The sequence below is a fragment of the Sinocyclocheilus anshuiensis genome, unplaced genomic scaffold (assembly GCF_001515605.1).
Source record: "Sinocyclocheilus anshuiensis isolate Anshui unplaced genomic scaffold, SAMN03320099.WGS_v1.1 scaffold184, whole genome shotgun sequence".
Taxonomy (NCBI): Eukaryota; Metazoa; Chordata; class Actinopteri; order Cypriniformes; family Cyprinidae; genus Sinocyclocheilus; species Sinocyclocheilus anshuiensis.
Genome location: NW_015557077.1, coordinates 41,225 through 59,201, shown reverse-complemented (window position 1 = coordinate 59,201; position 17,977 = coordinate 41,225). Strand labels below are relative to the sequence as shown.

General features: G+C 32.9%; 3 protein-coding genes across 5 annotated transcripts in view; 2 read left to right on the top strand and 1 right to left on the bottom strand.

Annotated features, from left to right (window-relative positions):
• xylb (xylulokinase homolog (H. influenzae)) overlaps positions 1-1,919 on the bottom strand; it is a 31,921-nt gene extending 30,002 nt beyond the window's left edge. For both annotated transcript variants that reach the window (XM_016471505.1, XM_016471507.1), the window contains exon 1: positions 1,808-1,919. In XM_016471505.1, coding sequence (XP_016326991.1) covers positions 1,808-1,861 — 54 coding nt within the window. In that variant the 5' untranslated portion in view covers positions 1,862-1,919. The remainder of the gene's footprint in view (positions 1-1,807) is intronic.
• Positions 1,920-3,000: 1,081 nt separating this feature from the next.
• LOC107676801 (uncharacterized protein C9orf152) lies at positions 3,001-4,853 on the top strand. Its single transcript, XM_016471486.1, has 2 exons — positions 3,001-3,172; positions 4,429-4,853. The coding sequence occupies exons 1-2, from the start codon at positions 3,001-3,003 to the stop codon at positions 4,851-4,853; spliced, it is 597 nt and encodes a 198-aa protein (XP_016326972.1).
• A 2,852-nt stretch (positions 4,854-7,705) lies between these two features.
• LOC107676828 (NEDD8 ultimate buster 1-like) overlaps positions 7,706-17,977 on the top strand; it is a 12,529-nt gene continuing 2,257 nt past the window's right edge. Inside the window, exons 1-12 of one of the 2 annotated variants that reach the window (XM_016471509.1) lie at positions 7,706-7,747; positions 7,915-8,099; positions 9,055-9,219; positions 10,856-10,920; positions 12,303-12,367; positions 12,453-12,620; positions 13,458-13,546; positions 13,726-13,832; positions 14,557-14,743; positions 14,836-14,943; positions 17,336-17,488; positions 17,567-17,713. In XM_016471509.1, coding sequence (XP_016326995.1) covers positions 7,998-8,099; positions 9,055-9,219; positions 10,856-10,920; positions 12,303-12,367; positions 12,453-12,620; positions 13,458-13,546; positions 13,726-13,832; positions 14,557-14,743; positions 14,836-14,943; positions 17,336-17,488; positions 17,567-17,713 — 1,356 coding nt within the window. In that variant the 5' untranslated portion in view covers positions 7,706-7,747; positions 7,915-7,997. Of the gene's footprint in view, positions 8,100-9,054; positions 9,220-10,855; positions 10,921-12,302; positions 12,368-12,452; positions 12,621-13,457; positions 13,547-13,725; positions 13,833-14,556; positions 14,744-14,835; positions 14,944-17,335; positions 17,489-17,566; positions 17,714-17,977 lie in introns of both variants that reach the window. The other variant, XM_016471508.1, reaches the window with a different exon arrangement.

Sequence of the window (17,977 nt, the reverse complement as noted above, 5' to 3'; positions counted from 1 at the left end):
CAACACTTTCACTTCAGTAAGGAGGTCTCTTGTTCAGGCAGCATTCACGCGTTGTCTTATTCGACCGTAAGTGCTCTGCGAAGTGGACTTCACATGAAATTCCGCCATGATTCCAGTTCCAAGGGAACGTACACGTTATATTCAAATGGCATTAAAGTGCACGAGACATGAATTTAAATTGTATTTATTTACAGAGGTATATTATGTCACACTTCTCTAGTAAGTTTCATCTGTGTGTGAAGACAGTAGCGCAAATCCGTGAATGAATGTTCCGAAATGAATTAAACTTCAATGGAATAAAGTTGAATGGAATTGAATTGAAATCAAGTTGAATAAACTTCAACTTTACTGTTCAGTGCACTGATATCAGACTCATTTTGGTAATAAAGTTTGTTAAATTGTTAAATGCCCTGCTTCCATTACGTATCTCTGTCACGTCATTATAAGTGTTTCATCACCACATTTGAGTGATCATTGCAAAAAATTTGTTTATGTATATATATATTCTGTATTCTATATATACTACCAGTCAAATGTTTGGACACACGAATGGGAAAGTGTCCAAACTTTTGACTGGTACTGTACTATAATATACACAAAGAATATCGGCTGATATATCGATATCGGCCTTTTTTTACTCCCTAATATCGGTATCGGTCCAAAAAAAAACAATATCGGTCGGGCTCTAGTTCACATTTTATCATTCCCTGAGAACTGACCCCAAGTTTTATGCTATTAATTAAATAAAAAAAGTTTGTGTCTAAGAGCCCACAAAAATGAATGACTTTTGTTTTTAAATTCATATTTTTGAGCACTAGGTAATGCATCTCAATGGTGAATGTGTTGATACAAAGACGTAACCACGTACTGAAGATTAGAGAAGACCAAAGCTCATTGAAAAGCCAGCTAATCTTATTATTGATGCTTCACACAGAGACAGAGAGAACTAAAATAAAACATGATCAACTTTTAATGTGACTTGTGACAATATTAGCTCTAACAGAAAACGCTGGACATTTTTTGGAAGCATGTCAGAAACATCTCAAAACTATATTCCTATAACGTTTTTTTGAAGTATTGTGTAAATATCATGGTAAACAAATCAATCAGAAGAATCATGGCATATATCAGATATTACCATCTCACGCCAATGCTAAAATTTTAACAAAAATTAAAATGCAAATAGAAAATAGAAAAACAAATTAAATTAATTCAAAACATTAATAAAAACTATAATAGAATATCTTTCATACTAAAATAACCATGCTACAAATAAAAATAATGAGTATTTCTACTATTATTACCCTAGGAAATAAATTCATAAAATATAACAAAGGTAACATCAAAGGCAACATGTGACAACTTGCCCCATCTTGATATTTATGTAAAATATTCTAGTCCTGAGTTCAACTTCAGTCCAGTCTTCATTATATACAGTAGCTGACTCTTGTCCTAATTGTCAGTGTGGTTTATTGATATTTATTGGACATTATTTATCATAACTGAGATACTGACTCTGTGACAACTAGCCCCAGTCTCCTCTATATGCCTTAAATAAGTCTTTTTTTAAGCAGGGAACTTTTACAAATGCATTGTCATGATTTACATTTGTATTTAATCATGTGATGTTGTGTTTAATGAGCTTGTGTTCATCTACTGCAGCACAACACAATGAAGAGAGAAGTGGCATAAATCTCACTCCATCAATGTACCATAGTAGGCTACCACTATAGTACTGTTTCTAAGCGTACTCTATCATACATTTTTTCCAGAACAATATCTCTCACTGATATTAGCATTTATTTACCTGTTGCGTGCTGAAATCGAACCCCAGAAAACAAGAATCTGCTCCCGCAGCCATTTAGATCACAAACATCCCGCCATCGAGCGACACACTGTAGCAAAGGCTCGCCTTATGAATATTCATGAGCACGTTAACGTTAACTTCCTGGAGCGACGGTCATGTGACCTAATTAACAATCATAAGCCCAACCTTCACCAGAGCGGGATTCGTTCTTTCACCTTGCTTAGTCACGCCCACTCCCCACAGTCAGCCAATCACGTCAGCGTGAGTCATTAATATTCACCATCCACCGAGCACGTGATATAAACAGAGACCTTCGTTCAGTACACTTGTGCACCGCCTAAAAAAACATGTTTGCTTAACTTACTGAACTTTAATCTGTGACCCCGTCATGCCAGCGGTTTAATTATTGCCGTGCTTTTCAGAAATATGTATTTATAATAGTTTTTCAGCACATTTTAGGAACAGGAAGCTGAAGGATGTCTGAAACAATTCATGGAAGTTGCATAGAAGTTAAACATGCACGTGTAAAAACAAAGCTTCTTAAGTGCATGGGTAAAATAAAGCGGCCAAGCAATTCGAGCTCATTTTATTTCAATAAAATAGCATTACATAGTATTTTATGAAAGTGAACTGGACCTGATATTGTGCTCAAACAACCCAATGCAATGCAATAATATTCATGTCTAACTGAGATGGCTGCTATTAACACATCACAAAATTGCATTGAATATTGTATTATTTTACTGTTGGGAGCAATTCGCTGCGATAACACACTTCAGCTACAACACAGTAAAGTAACTAACATGCAAAATGATTGAGTTTCTGAATGTTCACCTCACCCACTGCATCAACAACACTGAGCAAACATTCTGACTGAATGACACGATTAATGAGTTTAACTGCATTATTTTATTTTTCTAATGTCATTCTTTTCTCTCTTTTTTTTCACTAGTTACTTCAGCTAGACTGCACAACATATTAGCACTGAAATATGAATAATGCATGACTATTCCTTCTTGCCTTTGTCTTTGCAAACTGCAGAACAACCTTGAATTGCACTCTTTTGTTTGCATTTTAATGCAACTCTTGTTGGGAAAGCCCACAAAGCACACATGCACATGAGACGAGAGCCTTCAGATGGACAGATCAAGCTGCATTTATGATTCTACTGCAATAAAAGCAGATTTCTCAGGATGTGGCTGTGCTGTTGCTCATATCTGACGTGTGCAGACGTGTGTGGAGAGACCAGGACAGAAGAGGAGGACCAGAGCGGAGTCAGGATGGACGTCGAGCTCTTAGAAGAGCAATACAGCTCCATCAGAGAGAAGCAGAGACGCCAAACTCAGCTCATCTGCTTCAAGAAAGGTAAGAAGTGATGTTTGGGTTTGTAAGTGAAGTTCAGACTCTAGAATGCATTAAACAAACCAGGAAACATTCTCTGTCAAAAGTTATGAACTAACATTCCTTCACTAGAGTGTTTGCTCAAAGTTATGTGGTATTCTCAAAAATATGATTTATGCATCACTCATGGAATGTTTTTCTGAAGGCAAAATCTTACAGGCATAAATCACATTCAAAAGCAACGTTCCCTTGTAATGTTTGCAAAATGACAAATTATTCCTGTAATGTTTTCTCTAAAGTTCACATAACATGTTTTTTAAATGTTTCTGAACATTCAGAGAACAGAAATACATTTTTATATTGTTAGCAGGACATATTTTTGTTAGCTTGGATTAGATATATATGTTCCAAAAACAATAGAAGGTCATGAATAATTGCATAAATTAATCATCCTATTGTGAGTTAATATTTATTGCATTTAAATCAGTTGCACTTATTGTTAAACACAGCAAAATGTATTTTAAAGTATTGTGACACATTTTACTCATGGACTGAATAATTTTTATTTTTAAGAGTTTTTCTTTTTCTGTAAAGTCAATTTATGTAGCAAATGTTAAAATCTTACAACTCAGGGTTATTATAAGTTATTAAACCTAAATCTAAAACCATAAATCATTTTTGTTACTTTGAATTAAAATAAATTTTGACTAAATTAAAATAAAATATTATTAGTTAGTTATTTTATATATATATATATATATATATATATAAAATTACAAAAAATGTAACTAAAATTAAAATGCAAATAGAAAATATAAAAATAAAAACTAATTCAAAATATTCATAAAAACTATAATAGTATCTCTTTTATACTAAAATAACCATGCTACAAATAAAAATAGTGAGCATTTCCACTATTATTACCCTGGGGGAAAAATTTTAACAAAATTAATAAAATATAACAAAGCAAGGCAACATGTGACAACTTGCCCCATCTTGATATTTATGCAAAATATTCTAGTCCTGAGTTCAACTTCAGTCCAGTCTTCTACAGTAGCTGACTCTTGTCCTAATTGTCAGTGTGGTTTATAGTTATTTATTGGACATTATTTATCATAACTGAGATACTGACTCTGTGACAACTAGCCCCAGTCTCCTCTATATGCCTTAAATAAGACTTTTTTAAAAGCAGGGAACTTTTACAAATGCATTGTCATGATTTACATTTGTATGTAATCGTGTGATGTTGTGTTTAATGAGCTTGTGTTCATCTACTGCAGCACAACACAATGAAGAGAGACGTGGCATAAATCTAGTGGACGTGGTTCCTTTAGCAAAAGCACCAGAAATGCAATTTGAGTGTGTGGTGGCTTCTGACGGCGGTCTGTGGCGCTCACATCTGGAGCTGCACCGCATTAAACACACGACTGATGAAACTGAGCACAGAAATAACAGTGCTGCATCTACAGAAGCCTCCAGCAGCACCAGCTCAGAGTCAGAGTGGCTCTCTGAGGACTCGAACCCTGGGGAACAGCATCTGAAGATCAAGAACCACAGCGGGCTGAGCTCTAGGAAGCTCTCAGCTCCAGCGGGTTTGTCCTGTCAGCTGAGTTATCGCTCCAGATATTACCCCTTCCCTCAGAGGAAAAGCCTGAGGAACTCAGAGACGGCCAGGAGACTGGGCCTCTACGCCTCGCTCTCATGAGGAACCAGAACAAACCTTCCTCCAGGAACATTAATAGAATGTTCGTTCAATCTGCTGTTTAATAATGTTCTCCAAACAGTAGCACAAGAGTATGATTCATGGAACGCATTAGTTGGACGTTCATCTAACGTTTTTTAAATGTTACTAATTGTTTCAGAACGTTCGGAGAACATTCAAAAGTAACATTTTCAAAACATTCGAAAAAAGTTCTTGGAACATATTTTTGACAAAAATCATGTGATAGCCAAGTAACAAATTTAGAATGTTTTGGGACAATGTTTTGAAATGTTTCTAAAAAGTTTTCTTGTCGTGATTAGAACGTTATTGAAAGGTTACAAAAACATTTTTACAATGTTCTGTAAGGTTATAAGAATGTTCCATAAGCATTACTTTAAGAATGTTTTGTTCTAACATTTATATAAAAAAATCTGAACATTAGCAAAATGTTCTTAGAACATATTTTTGACAAAAATCATGCAATATCCAAGTAACAAAGGTAGGTTATAACATTGTTTTGAAATGTTTCTCAAACATTGACATTTCTCCAGTTTTCTTGTCGTGGTTATGAAATTATTTAAAGCTAACAGAAACGTTTCTCACAACATTGCACTAACTTTATTTTTACCCAAAATATAATGTTTATTTTTAAGAACGCTAAATATTAAAATGTTTCCTTGTCATGATTAGAATGTTGTTTAAATGTTACAAAAAACATTTCTTACACTGAAAAAAATGATACTAAATTTTTTAAGGTAAATGGTTGCAAACGATTTATTTTAGCTACATTTAATTAAAAAAAAGATAGTCAGCTAAATTAGTGTATTTAAATGTAGCTAAAATACATTGATTGCAACCACTTACCTTAAAAAACGTAGTAAATTCAATGAATCATTTTTTGAATCAAGTGCAAATAACACGTTCCGAAAATGTCATTCTAAGAATATTTTCTCTCAACATTATGTGTATTAAATATTAATAATGTCATAAGTACAATAAGTATTAATAATAACATTCCCTAAATAATACTTTAAGAAAGTTTTCTTAACATTATGAGAATGTTTATCAAACACAAATAACATCATAAGAAAGGAGTGCAGAATGTTTTCTGACTGTATATCAGATATTAATAAGGTTATAAGAATGTTCCATAGAAGGTTTTGTCCTAACCTTTAGTCGAGCGTCTCTTGTTTTTTAACACCAGTAGTATTAGTGACCAAAATGAGCTGAAAACAAGAACAGCAGCTGTTTCTAATGGCTTTCTATCATGACGCTGACAGAAAAGCGCTTGTGTTTGATTATTGATGCTGTTGGTTGATATTCATGCAGACTGTAAACAAAAGCTCATGTATTTACTTGAAATCATATGTATATTGTTACAGTAACAAACTTGGCATTACAGGAGACAATTAATGAATCAAGAGACATCGTTTGCATTTGCATCATATAACTAATTGTTCGTTTGCATAGTTTGCACAGTCACTAATTGTCAGATCAATATTTGATGTACACTTTACAAAAAGATTTGTAAATAAAAAGTTGATTATTGGAGTGTTTTATAAGAAAATACTGTTTCAGTCTTTCAACTTCAACATTTCCTGTTTAATTCAATGTGTTACTTGCCACTTCTTTGTAATTTGTGATATTTACTAGCAATTTCTGAGTGAAATGTATATATACATAAATGCCAGAGTGTACATAACAACCGTTCATAATAATGAAAATTTTAAAAAGTATATAAAATGATTGAATTGTGGTGTGGACCAGTTAAAAAATAAATGTAATTTAATTTAATTTAATTAAAAAAATAAATAAATTAAAAATAAAATGATTGAATTGTGGTGTGGACCAAATAAAATTAAATAAAATTAAATGAAATTAAATAAAATTAAATTAAATAAAAAATAATACAATTAATTAAATAATTAAAATAATAAAATTAAATAAAATTAAATAAAATTAAAAATAATACAATTAATTAAATAATTAAAATAAAAAAATAATAAAATAAAATAAAATAGCATATAAAATGATTGAATTGTGGTGTGGACCACTTAAAAAATAAATGTAATTTAATTTAATTTAAAAAATAAATAAATTAAAAAACATATAAAATGATTGAATTGTGGTGTGGACCAAATAAAATTAAATAAAATTAAATGAAATTAAATAAAATTAAATTCAATTCAATAAAAAATAATACAATTAATTAAATAATTAAAATAATAAAATTAAATAAAATTAAATAAAATTAAAAATAATACAATTAATTAAATAATTAAAATAAAAAAATAATAAAATAAAATAAAATTACATTTTCATTGGAATAATACATGCATCAAAATTATTAATCTTGAACAAAATATAATTTTCCTTCTAGTAAACCTAATAAATTGTCAGTATACACACACACACACACACACACAATAGATCAAAATACAATAGATTTTCAGTAAAAATAGTTGTTGTTTTTGGAGCAAAAATCATAGGAATAATAAATACTACAAAAATATAATTCATCTAACACACTTTTACTTAGATATATACCTAATTAGTCGAGTTAGTTATGTGAAATCTGGGGAACAAGCACTTTTGTGTTTGCATTTTTCCTCCTTTGTGAGTAGCTTTAGATAAAACGGAGTTTTAAGTCAATAAAAATTAATTAATTATCAAAAATGCAAATTTTTATATTTTTATACACATTCTATTTTATAAATATATAATATAGAGATAAAATATATAATACAGCAAACATTTAATCCCCAGTCCAGTAGGAGGTGCTAAAATCACAAACACATTAAAAAAAACAAAACAAATCACATGACGTGTGCAACCGGAAGTGACCGAGAATCAGGAAGAAAACAATAACAACATCACGTGTTCGCAGCGCAGCGTCGGTGAGACGTACTTAACTTTTAACAATATATTTAAACACAGCGCAGGAGTCTCACATTAACAACACACACAGACACACACACACACATGTAGAAATCTATAAGAAAGCGTGTAAATGTGTCGAGCTCTTACTCGAAGCGCTTGATGATATTAAATGCCGGATTTCCAGGGGATTTCCACTCAACAGCGGATGGGTTTCGCTTTCGGTTCCAGACGCTTTGTGCTTCAGAAGATCTCTGGAGGTCTGTAGAGATGGAGGAGAAGCACAAGCAGTCGGTGCTGATCTCTCTGCTGAGGCAGGATCAAGTCCAGCTGTGGACGGAGCCCTTCATCTCTGACCAGCAGAGCATCCGGGTGAGTGAGTGTAGCACCTACAGCTCTGCACTGACGACAATTAACCACGGTTTTACTACAAATACAACCAAAACACATGGTTACCATAGTTAAACCATGGTAGCCACAAATTAACCATGGTTTTGCAACACTAAGCATAGTTTAACATAGTTTTATTTGTAGTAAAACTATACTATTTTTTGGACAATATACCAAAAAAACATGGTTACTACAATTTTACTATAATAAAACCATGGTTAATTTTCGTAAGGTCACTTTAGGGTAACACTTTATTTTACGGTGTCATTGTTACATGTACTTACTATTATAATAATAATAATAAATTATGCATAATTACATGCTAAGCCTAATCCTAACCCTAAATTTATAAACATAACCATAAGAAATAGTTTAGATATGATACTGTTTTCGAAATCAGATATCTGCATAGCCTAACAATGCCTTGGAAAAAACAGTTAATCTTAAAAAATAAAGCATATACATAAACCCAAATAGGAAATAAAACAGTTATTGCATAAGCATGTGTCCTGAAACATTAGTGTCTCATATTTTACAGCAGTCACTGCAATTTATGAAAGAAATCAATTAAATCTGTGATGTTACCCCCTTTGTAATCGTTAATATTTTCATAAGTAGCTGTAATCTAATTACACATTTTTTTTAAGTAACTCATTACAATTACATTTATTTTGGGTTACACTTTATTTTACGTTGTGTCATTGTTACACATGTTACATGTACTTGCTATTATAATAACAATAAATTATGCGTAATTATTACATGCAAGTCACCCTATAAGCCAAACAGTATTTAAATGTAATCGTACACTGTAACAAGGACACCTTAAAATAAAGTGTAACCTTATTTTGTAACTGAATTATGTAATTTAGTTACATGTAACTAGTTACTTCCCAACACTGGGCTTTAACGTGTTTATTTTACTTCATGTGTTCAGGAGCTGGCTCAGAAATACGTGTCATCCACTGAGTTTACATTAGAGGAGGTGATATCGACTCTGGAGAGCATCAGAGCAGACACCAGCAGGAAAGATGAAGGGAATAAACAGTTTAAAGAGACCGCAGTGGCCTCGCTGGAGCTCCACCTGCCCAGAACAGCAGAGGTACTGATGCATTCACATGCATTTACTTTACACGGACAGTAACCAAGTACTTTTTTACTTGAGTATTGTACTTAAAGGTCCCCTGAAATGCTTAGAAACACGCAGCGTTACTCTATGTGTTGACGTCCTTTTAACTGAAACAGGAAGACAGGGCGGGACATATCAAGCAGCCCCGCCCCTTTTTAAAATAGCCAATAGCGTTCGTTTATATCACAGCTTGGGCTAGAGCCATTGTTGAGCTCCGTAAAGCCGCAGAGTATGCCAGCCACAATCTCATCCATATTGCTATAAAATATAGCATTCTGTGTAGAATTCAAAAAGCTCCGATACATTTTGTGGTCTGCGCCGACTCGCGCATGTGATCCGCTCCGTGCTATCGTGTCTCTGGACCGGAGCAGAGTGTGTGTGCGGTGCGATCGTTAGCGTGACACGCACACTGCCTTATAGATAACCTTAAGACTAACATATTGATACTAACACCCAAAAAAATTTAATTTTGATTTCATGTTGACTTTAAGTACATTTTTTTAAGTATCTACACTTTACTTGAGTATTATTTTTTTCTGGAAACTTATGATTTTAACTTCACTACATTTAAAAGACAAATATCGTACTTTTCAACTCCATTACATTTCTGTCAAGGTCCTAGAAGTAGAAAGTCGTTACTATGTAGCAGTTTTGAAAGTCGTTAAAAAAAAAAGTCATCACTAATGTAGGGTTACGTGAAGTGATTCCCAGCATTTTTTGAACACTAACTAGTAGGGCTCGCTTTTGACACAAATTTCACGATTCGATTCAATTCTCATTCACAAGCCTGCGATTCGATTCGATTACCGATTCGATTCAATGTCGATTATTTTGGACATAAATCAGGTACAGTACTTGCCAAATTTTCAAGGAATAAAAAATAATGCTGTAAAATATACATGAGAGTCAGTTGGTACTACGTTACTATAATATTGAAGGTTAAAATTGACTGATTTGCATTCTACACAACTGCTAAAATTACACCTAATGAAGTTTTTAAAATAATAATTGGATGGAAAGTGCCCTTCAATGTTCCGTCCATTAACTGAAAACAGGCTAGAATAATCGATTCTTGGGATTTAAGAATCGATATCGTTCTGTAAAAATGAGAATCGATTAATATCGAGATATCAATATTTTTTACCCAGCCCTACTAATTAGTTGCAGATGTGATATTTATTTACAACAGTTCAATAATAAGAAGTTAATATTGTGGTATGTATTAGACGCAATATTGTCTGATTTTGCAAGATTGTGTAAACGTTTCTATAGTTTTCGTTTCTATAGGTTTTTAACATTCTAAAAGCTACAAGCTAGTGAGTATATTCAGTAGGCGTAATGTATTGTAAGTCGCTTCAGAGGTCTTGCAAGTATTACATGCAACAATAATAAAACAGTGTGTTGACAAAAAAAATTTACTTTTGGTACTTAAGTACTTTTAAAAATAAGTACTTCTGTACTTTTACTTAAGTAAAATCTGTCTTTACAACTTTCGCTTGTAATGGAGTAATATTTGACCAGCAGTATCTCTACATCTGTATTTTGCCCACCTCTGCATGGACTGTTTACTAATTCATCTCTTGATTTGTTGTTGTTTTATTTTTTTAAGATTAAGAAAAGGAAAGTTCTTTTAAAAACCAAACTGGACATCACCACGCAAGAGCTGAAGAAACTGTAAGTTTAAAGCTGGACTGAAGCCCATTTCTTTGGAGGCCTGTTTCTGCAACGGAATAGAAAAAAATAATAATAATAACTGCAACATTAGATATTTCCAGATGTAGACTCTTCGTGTGATCACTGTGGGCTTGCACCAGCATCAAATGTTTTGGAGCTGTTCGAAACTACCGCCTGCTGTGAAAAGTGTGTTCTGTTATTATCAAGAATATTAATTTATTTATGATTTATTGATGGCTTTATTTTGTTTTTTTTGGGAATTTTAGATTCTAAGATAGCTAAAAACACTGCTGAGCTCAGTATAGTTTCATTGTCAGTCTACTAGCACAAAGATTATTATTATTAAACTGGAAACAGAAAGCTGCACCTACACACCTGAATCTGGTGAGGGATGTTATGAAGCATTTGGAGCACGAAAGAAGAGACATTTTATCAAATCAGGCAACCTTTGATAGATTGCTTTAATGATATTAATTCTAGCGTTCCCTGAGTAAAAGTAAACTATTAAGCCAAGAAGAGGAATAAATTAATAAGTTGAGGTATCTGTTTACCCTTAACCCCCTATTTATTAACATTAACTAATTAAATTAACATTTATTTTTGTATGTATGAATGTATTTTATTTTTAATTTTTAATTTAATTTAATTTAATTTATTTTTTTATTTACACTTCAAACACTTTGATCTCTATTCCTTTTGCTACTGGTAGATATTGTTAAAGTTATCCAGTGAGTGAATGTGTGTAAATGTTTATGTGTTGGTTTATATGTGCTGTATGGTTTTGTAGTGTTTAATAAAAATCCAATAAATAAAGTAAAAAATAAATAAGTAATTGTGACAATTCTGAGTTAACATCTCACAATTCTGACTTTTTTCTTGCAGTTCTAAAAAAAATTGCAATTCTGAGAAGAAAAGTCTGAATTCTGAGATATAAACTGGAAATTGTGTAATTAAAAAGTCACAATTACCTTTTAAAATGTTGATTTTCTGGTGGGGAAAAAAAACAGAAGATGCAAACTTGGAATTCAGAGAAAAATTGTGATATAAACTTGAAATTTTGAGAAAAAGGTCAGAATTGTAAGATAAAAAGTTGCAATTACCCTTTTTTGTTTTTTATTGTTAAATTGTAAAATTGCAGGATATAAGCTCAGAATTGTGAGATAAACTCAAAGTCAGAATTCTGTGTTTATCTACTGACTTTTTTCCCCCAGAATTGCAAGAAACAAGTTAAAATCGTGAGATCAAAACTTTCGTAATTACCATTTTTTTATTTTTATTCCATGGCAGAAATGGGCTTATATACATTTCTGTTGCAATTCACTCATTTAAAAAAAAAAAATTCCAGTCTTTGTGTTTAATTTTAAACATATTCTGCTTTAAAGGATCGGTGAGGAGTATGGATTCAAACACTTTAATCTGATTTTGATGGGAAAAACACTGTCTCCAGGTAAATACTTGATGTTTATATTAGAGCCTTTATTCATAGCTCTATTGATCACTGCATGTTGTAACACAATCCGTGTTCGTTTAAGGAAAGAGGCTTGATGAACAGAACGTGAAGAACAACAGTAAGATCATGGTGCTGGTCGTGTCCTCGGAGCAGGAGAAGACTGAAATGCTGAAGAAAGAGGAGAAGAAGCGCCAGCAGGATGAAGGATTGCAGAGAACGCAGAAGGGTTTCCAGATCCTGTCGGAGAGAGGTGAACCTTCAATATACAGTCACAAGACATTCTCCAGAGCCTCGGTTTTTCACAAATCTGTGATGCAAAATTAATAAGCCACTTTTTTTGTTTTTGTTTTTGCAATCCAGTTTGATTTGTCATTTAACTGCAAAACGATCACAAAAAAAGCAAAGCACCATTTAAAGTTATTGACCCGTTAATATGATAAAGAAACATGAAAAAAAACATATAAAGTGAAAAAAAAGTGCTTGATTTTAAAAGCGAAAAAGCTGCGAAAAAGGACTCAATGCAGCGCTCACGCATTAACTGTACACACACACAGAAAGCAGCTTATGATGTGCTTAAATGGTCAAATACAACCAAAATTATGTCAAAATGGCCAGTATTCCCATAAAAATATCAATCGGATTCATGCATTAGGTCTTAAAGTGACAGCAGTCTAATATACCTGCTGTTGTCTTTGTCATTAATGGTAATCAAACAACAAAACGAAGACGAGAACGAGAAAATCAGTCTCTTTTCTTGACTGATCGCTTTTGCAAACTTTAATAGAGATTAGTATGTTTAATTTATACAGTAAAGACTGCAGGTTTTATTTTATGTTTGATTATTCAATTTCTGTGGTGTTTTGTGAACCCGAGTACTAAACCTACCTGCACTCTTTATTTCATTTGTATCTTTGTCCTTGTCATTTTCTTCAGTTCTTATTTTTTTTAACAACAACGTCTTTTTGAATGTTGTGTGTCAGATTTTGATAAGACAAAAAATATATATATATTTGTAGGACTGATCCTACAAACCTGTTTGAAGTCACATATACGTATTATATCTTATTATCATTTCTGTATCCATCAGACGGGAGTGAAGATCCAGCCACCACCCCATTTTTAGAGGTCGCCGATCAGAAAGGAAATCCACTGCAGATCCCTGACAGCGAGAGGAAGGTGAATCCCATCGTCTTCATCTTACTGTGAAGATTTTTCCTGTAAATGTGTCTTCCAGGCTTCTGAATCTCACAGAGATTAGATGAATTCCTTAGTGTGCATACAGTATCTCCTTATGAACTGGTGTGATTTCTTTTCTCTTTAAGCATTGCTTTTGTCTGATCTCTTGTATTGATCAGGCTCTGATCCTGGCGATGGGTTTCCATGAGAAAGGTCGAGCTCTGATGAAGAAGAGGAACCACAGCGCTGCTCTGTCTCACCTGCTGCAGGCCGACGAGCAGTTCAAGTACGACTTTATCAAAAATTAAAATGCATGAGACAACGTGCAGAATAAAATAATTGATTATTATAGAATATGACTCATTTTAAGTCTTATAGAATACAACACCTGTGAATCTTGTAGAATACGGCTTGTTCGATTCTTAGAATATAACTCATTTGAATCAACTCCTTTGTTTCTTGTAGAATATTACAGCTGGTTAGATTCTTAGAATATGACTCATTTGAATCTTGTAGAATATGACACCTTTGATTCTTGTAGACTATGGGTTGTCTGATTCTTAGAATATGACTCATTTGATTCTTATATTACACAACTCCTTTGATTCTTGTAGAATATGACATTTGGTTCTTATAGAATAAAGCTGGTTAGATTCTCAGAATATGACTCATTTGATTCTTATAGAATACGACACCTTTGAATCTTGTAGAATATGGCTTGTTCGATTCTTAGAATATGACTAATTTGATTCTTATATTACACAACTCCTTTGATTCTTGTAAAATATGACACATTTGGTTCTTATAGAATACAGCTGGTTAGATTCTCAGAATATGACTCATTTGATTCTTATACAATACGACTCATTTGAATCTTGTAGAATGCAGCTCCTTTCATTCCAATAGACTATGATTGATTTGATTCGTTTAAGACTTGTGGAGTGTTAATCCAGTGCTGTGCTGTGATCATTGAATGCATCTCCTGTGTTTGTTATGTGTGTGTTGTGCAGTAAGTGTAACTCGGCGCTGCTGAGGACGGTGGATAACTACGCTGTTCTGCAGCTGGATGTGGTTTGGTGTTATCAGGCTCTGCAGCAGCTCGATTGTCTGAACGATGCCAGACAGCGTCTGGAACGAGCCGAGGAGTGCTTCAAGAGATGCTACGGAGAGCAGCAGAGCCGTCTGCAGCAGATCAAGGTCTGAACAACACCTCGGGCATCTGAACGCTGAGCTTCACATCACACACACGCGTGTGTTTACGGCGTATGTCATGTGTTTCTGGCTCTCAGGGTCACACCGGAGGAGAGGACGTTCTCTTTCTGAGGCTCTATCTGCTCCAGAGTCTGCTGGCCTACCATGATGGCAACAAGAACCAAGCGTTAAACAAGCTCAGAAACGTAAATGCTTACATTTGTAATTATTCTGTTTCTATTACAACCAAACTACATGTTTCAAAAGAGCCTTAACTGCTAGTACTGCAAATTGTGATTCATCCCAGTGATCTGAATCTTTTGATTCTGTTCAACAAAAAGACTCATTCACAATTGTTCAGTGATACACCAGTAGATGGAAACCAGTGAGAGTTTGAGAATTCGGAGTGAATCTTTGAATCATTCGCCCAACATATTTGTTCATGAAATCAAACCCACATCACGTGTATGTTTACATTAATGCTAAAAAAATCTAATAAATAAAAAAAAAACAAATAAAATAATTAAAATTTCAGTAAATTAAAAAAGATATAACATTTTAAAAATGTATATTTTCATTAAACAAAATTTTGAAAAGCTGTTATAGGAACCTTTTGTTTATATATTTATTTATTTATTTTTGCATTGCAACTTTATTTCCATGAACATTGAATATATTTAATTGTTCATACAGAAATCATAAAGGTGTAGTAACAAAAATGGTTTAATTATAAACAATAAAATACAATATAAATGAATACATTTAAAAATCCAATAAATAAAAAATAGATATAAAATAAAAATACATTTGATATTTTTCATAAAATGAGCTATTTTTAAAATAAAATAACTAAATAAATACATTAAAAAATCCAACCAATAAATAAATAAATATATTTGAAAATCCAATAAATAAACAATTAATATAAAAAGAAAATTAAGGTATTTTTAAAACATTTTTTTTTCATTGTAACATTATTTTAAATACATTTAATTGTCCATGTAGGCTCTTACAGGTTACAAAGACAGTTTCCTTCTAAACAACAGAAAGACATTTCAGTTGAACAATAAAATGCTTCAGACTTGTTTTTTAGAATATGACTCCTTTCATTCTTAAAGTATACATCATTTCATATTTATATAATAATATAAACTTGTTTGATTCATAGAATATGACTCATTTGATTCTTATAGATTGTCTCTTTTAATACTTGTAAAATACAGTTCTTTACATTTTTAGAATGTGACTTCTTTGATTCTTATAGAATATGACTCATTTAATACTTGTATAATATGGCTCGTTGAATCGTTTGATTCTTATAGCATATTGATTCATTTGATTGTTCTAATCTAGAATATGACTTATTTGATTCTTATAGCATAAGACTCCTTTGATTCTTCTATGTATGACTCGTTTGATTCTTCTAGAGTATGACTCCTTTGATTCTTCTAGATATGACTCATTCGATTCCTCTAGAGTATGACTCGTTTGATTCCTCTAGAGTATGACTCATTGGATTCCTCTAGATATGACTCGTTTGATTCTTCTAGAGTATGACTCGTTTGATTCTTCTAGATATGATTGGCTTGATTCTTCTAGAGTATGACTCTTTTGATTCTTCTTTAATTGTTCATACAGAAATCATAAAGGTGTAGTAACAAAAATGGTTTAATTATAAACAATAAAATACAATATAAATGAATACATTTAAAAATCCAATAAATAAAAAATAGATATAAAATAAAAATACATTTGATATTTTTCATAAAATGAGCTATTTTTAAAATAAAATAACTAAATAAATACATTAAAAAATCCAACCAATAAATAAATAAATATATTTGAAAATCCAATAAATAAACAATTAATATAAAAAGAAAATTAAGGTATTTTTAAAACATTTTTTTTTCATTGTAACATTATTTTAAATACATTTAATTGTCCATGTAGGCTCTTACAGGTTACAAAGACAGTTTCCTTCTAAACAACAGAAAGACATTTCAGTTGAACAATAAAATGCTTCAGACTTGTTTTTTAGAATATGACTCCTTTCATTCTTAAAGTATACATCATTTCATATTTATATAATAATATAAACTTGTTTGATTCATAGAATATGACTCATTTGATTCTTATAGATTGTCTCTTTTAATACTTGTAAAATACAGTTCTTTACATTTTTAGAATGTGACTTCTTTGATTCTTATAGAATATGACTCATTTAATACTTGTATAATATGGCTCGTTGAATCGTTTGATTCTTATAGCATATTGATTCATTTGATTGTTCTAATCTAGAATATGACTTATTTGATTCTTATAGCATAAGACTCCTTTGATTCTTCTATGTATGACTCGTTTGATTCTTCTAGAGTATGACTCCTTTGATTCTTCTAGATATGACTCATTCGATTCCTCTAGAGTATGACTCGTTTGATTCCTCTAGAGTATGACTCATTGGATTCCTCTAGATATGACTCGTTTGATTCTTCTAGAGTATGACTCGTTTGATTCTTCTAGATATGATTGGCTTGATTCTTCTAGAGTATGACTCGTTTGATTCTTCTAGAGTATGACTCGTCTGTGTGTGTTGGTCAGGTGGAGGAGCTGCTCGGTCAGCTGTTTCTGGACCCTGCGAAGATGCTCCGGCTGATGACTCTGGGTTTCTCGGAGCAGGAGGCGCGTCTGGGTCTGAGAGCCTGTCGAGGAGACATGGAGGAGGCAGAGCGGCTCATCTCGCAGAGGAAGAAGGTGCTGCAGCACAAACATATTCATAAAACACCATAGCCTTTCCTCACACGAGTTAAACATGAGCTGATCTCTCTTCAGGAGAAGAAGGAGCTGAAGGAGCGCGAGCGGGAGAAGAGGAGACGCCGTCTGCAGGACATCAGCACACTGGTAGAGCTGGGCTTCAGTAAGACAGAGGCCGCCAGAGCCCTCCATCAGACCAGAGGAGACGTGGACAAGGCCTACACGGTCCGAACACACACACACACACACTCACTCACTCACTCACTCACTCACTCACTCACTCACTCACTCACTCACTCACTCACTCACTCACTCACTCACTCACTCACTCACTCACTCACTCACTCACTCACTCACTCACTCACTCACTCACTCACTCACTCACTCACTCACTCACTCACTCACTCACTCACACACTCACTCACTCACTCACTCACTCACTCACTCACTCACTCACTCACTCACTCACTCACTCACTCACTCACTCAC

Bases quoted from the DNA above. Each gene is read 5' to 3' on its own strand.
- LOC107676801 (XM_016471486.1), top strand. From the start codon at position 3,001: ATGTGGCTGTGCTGTTGCTCATATCTGACGTGTGCAGACGTGTGTGGA. The intron at 3,173-4,428 runs GTAAGAAGTGAT...CATCTACTGCAG, and splicing joins GCTCATCTGCTTCAAGAAAG to CACAACACAATGAAGAGAGA.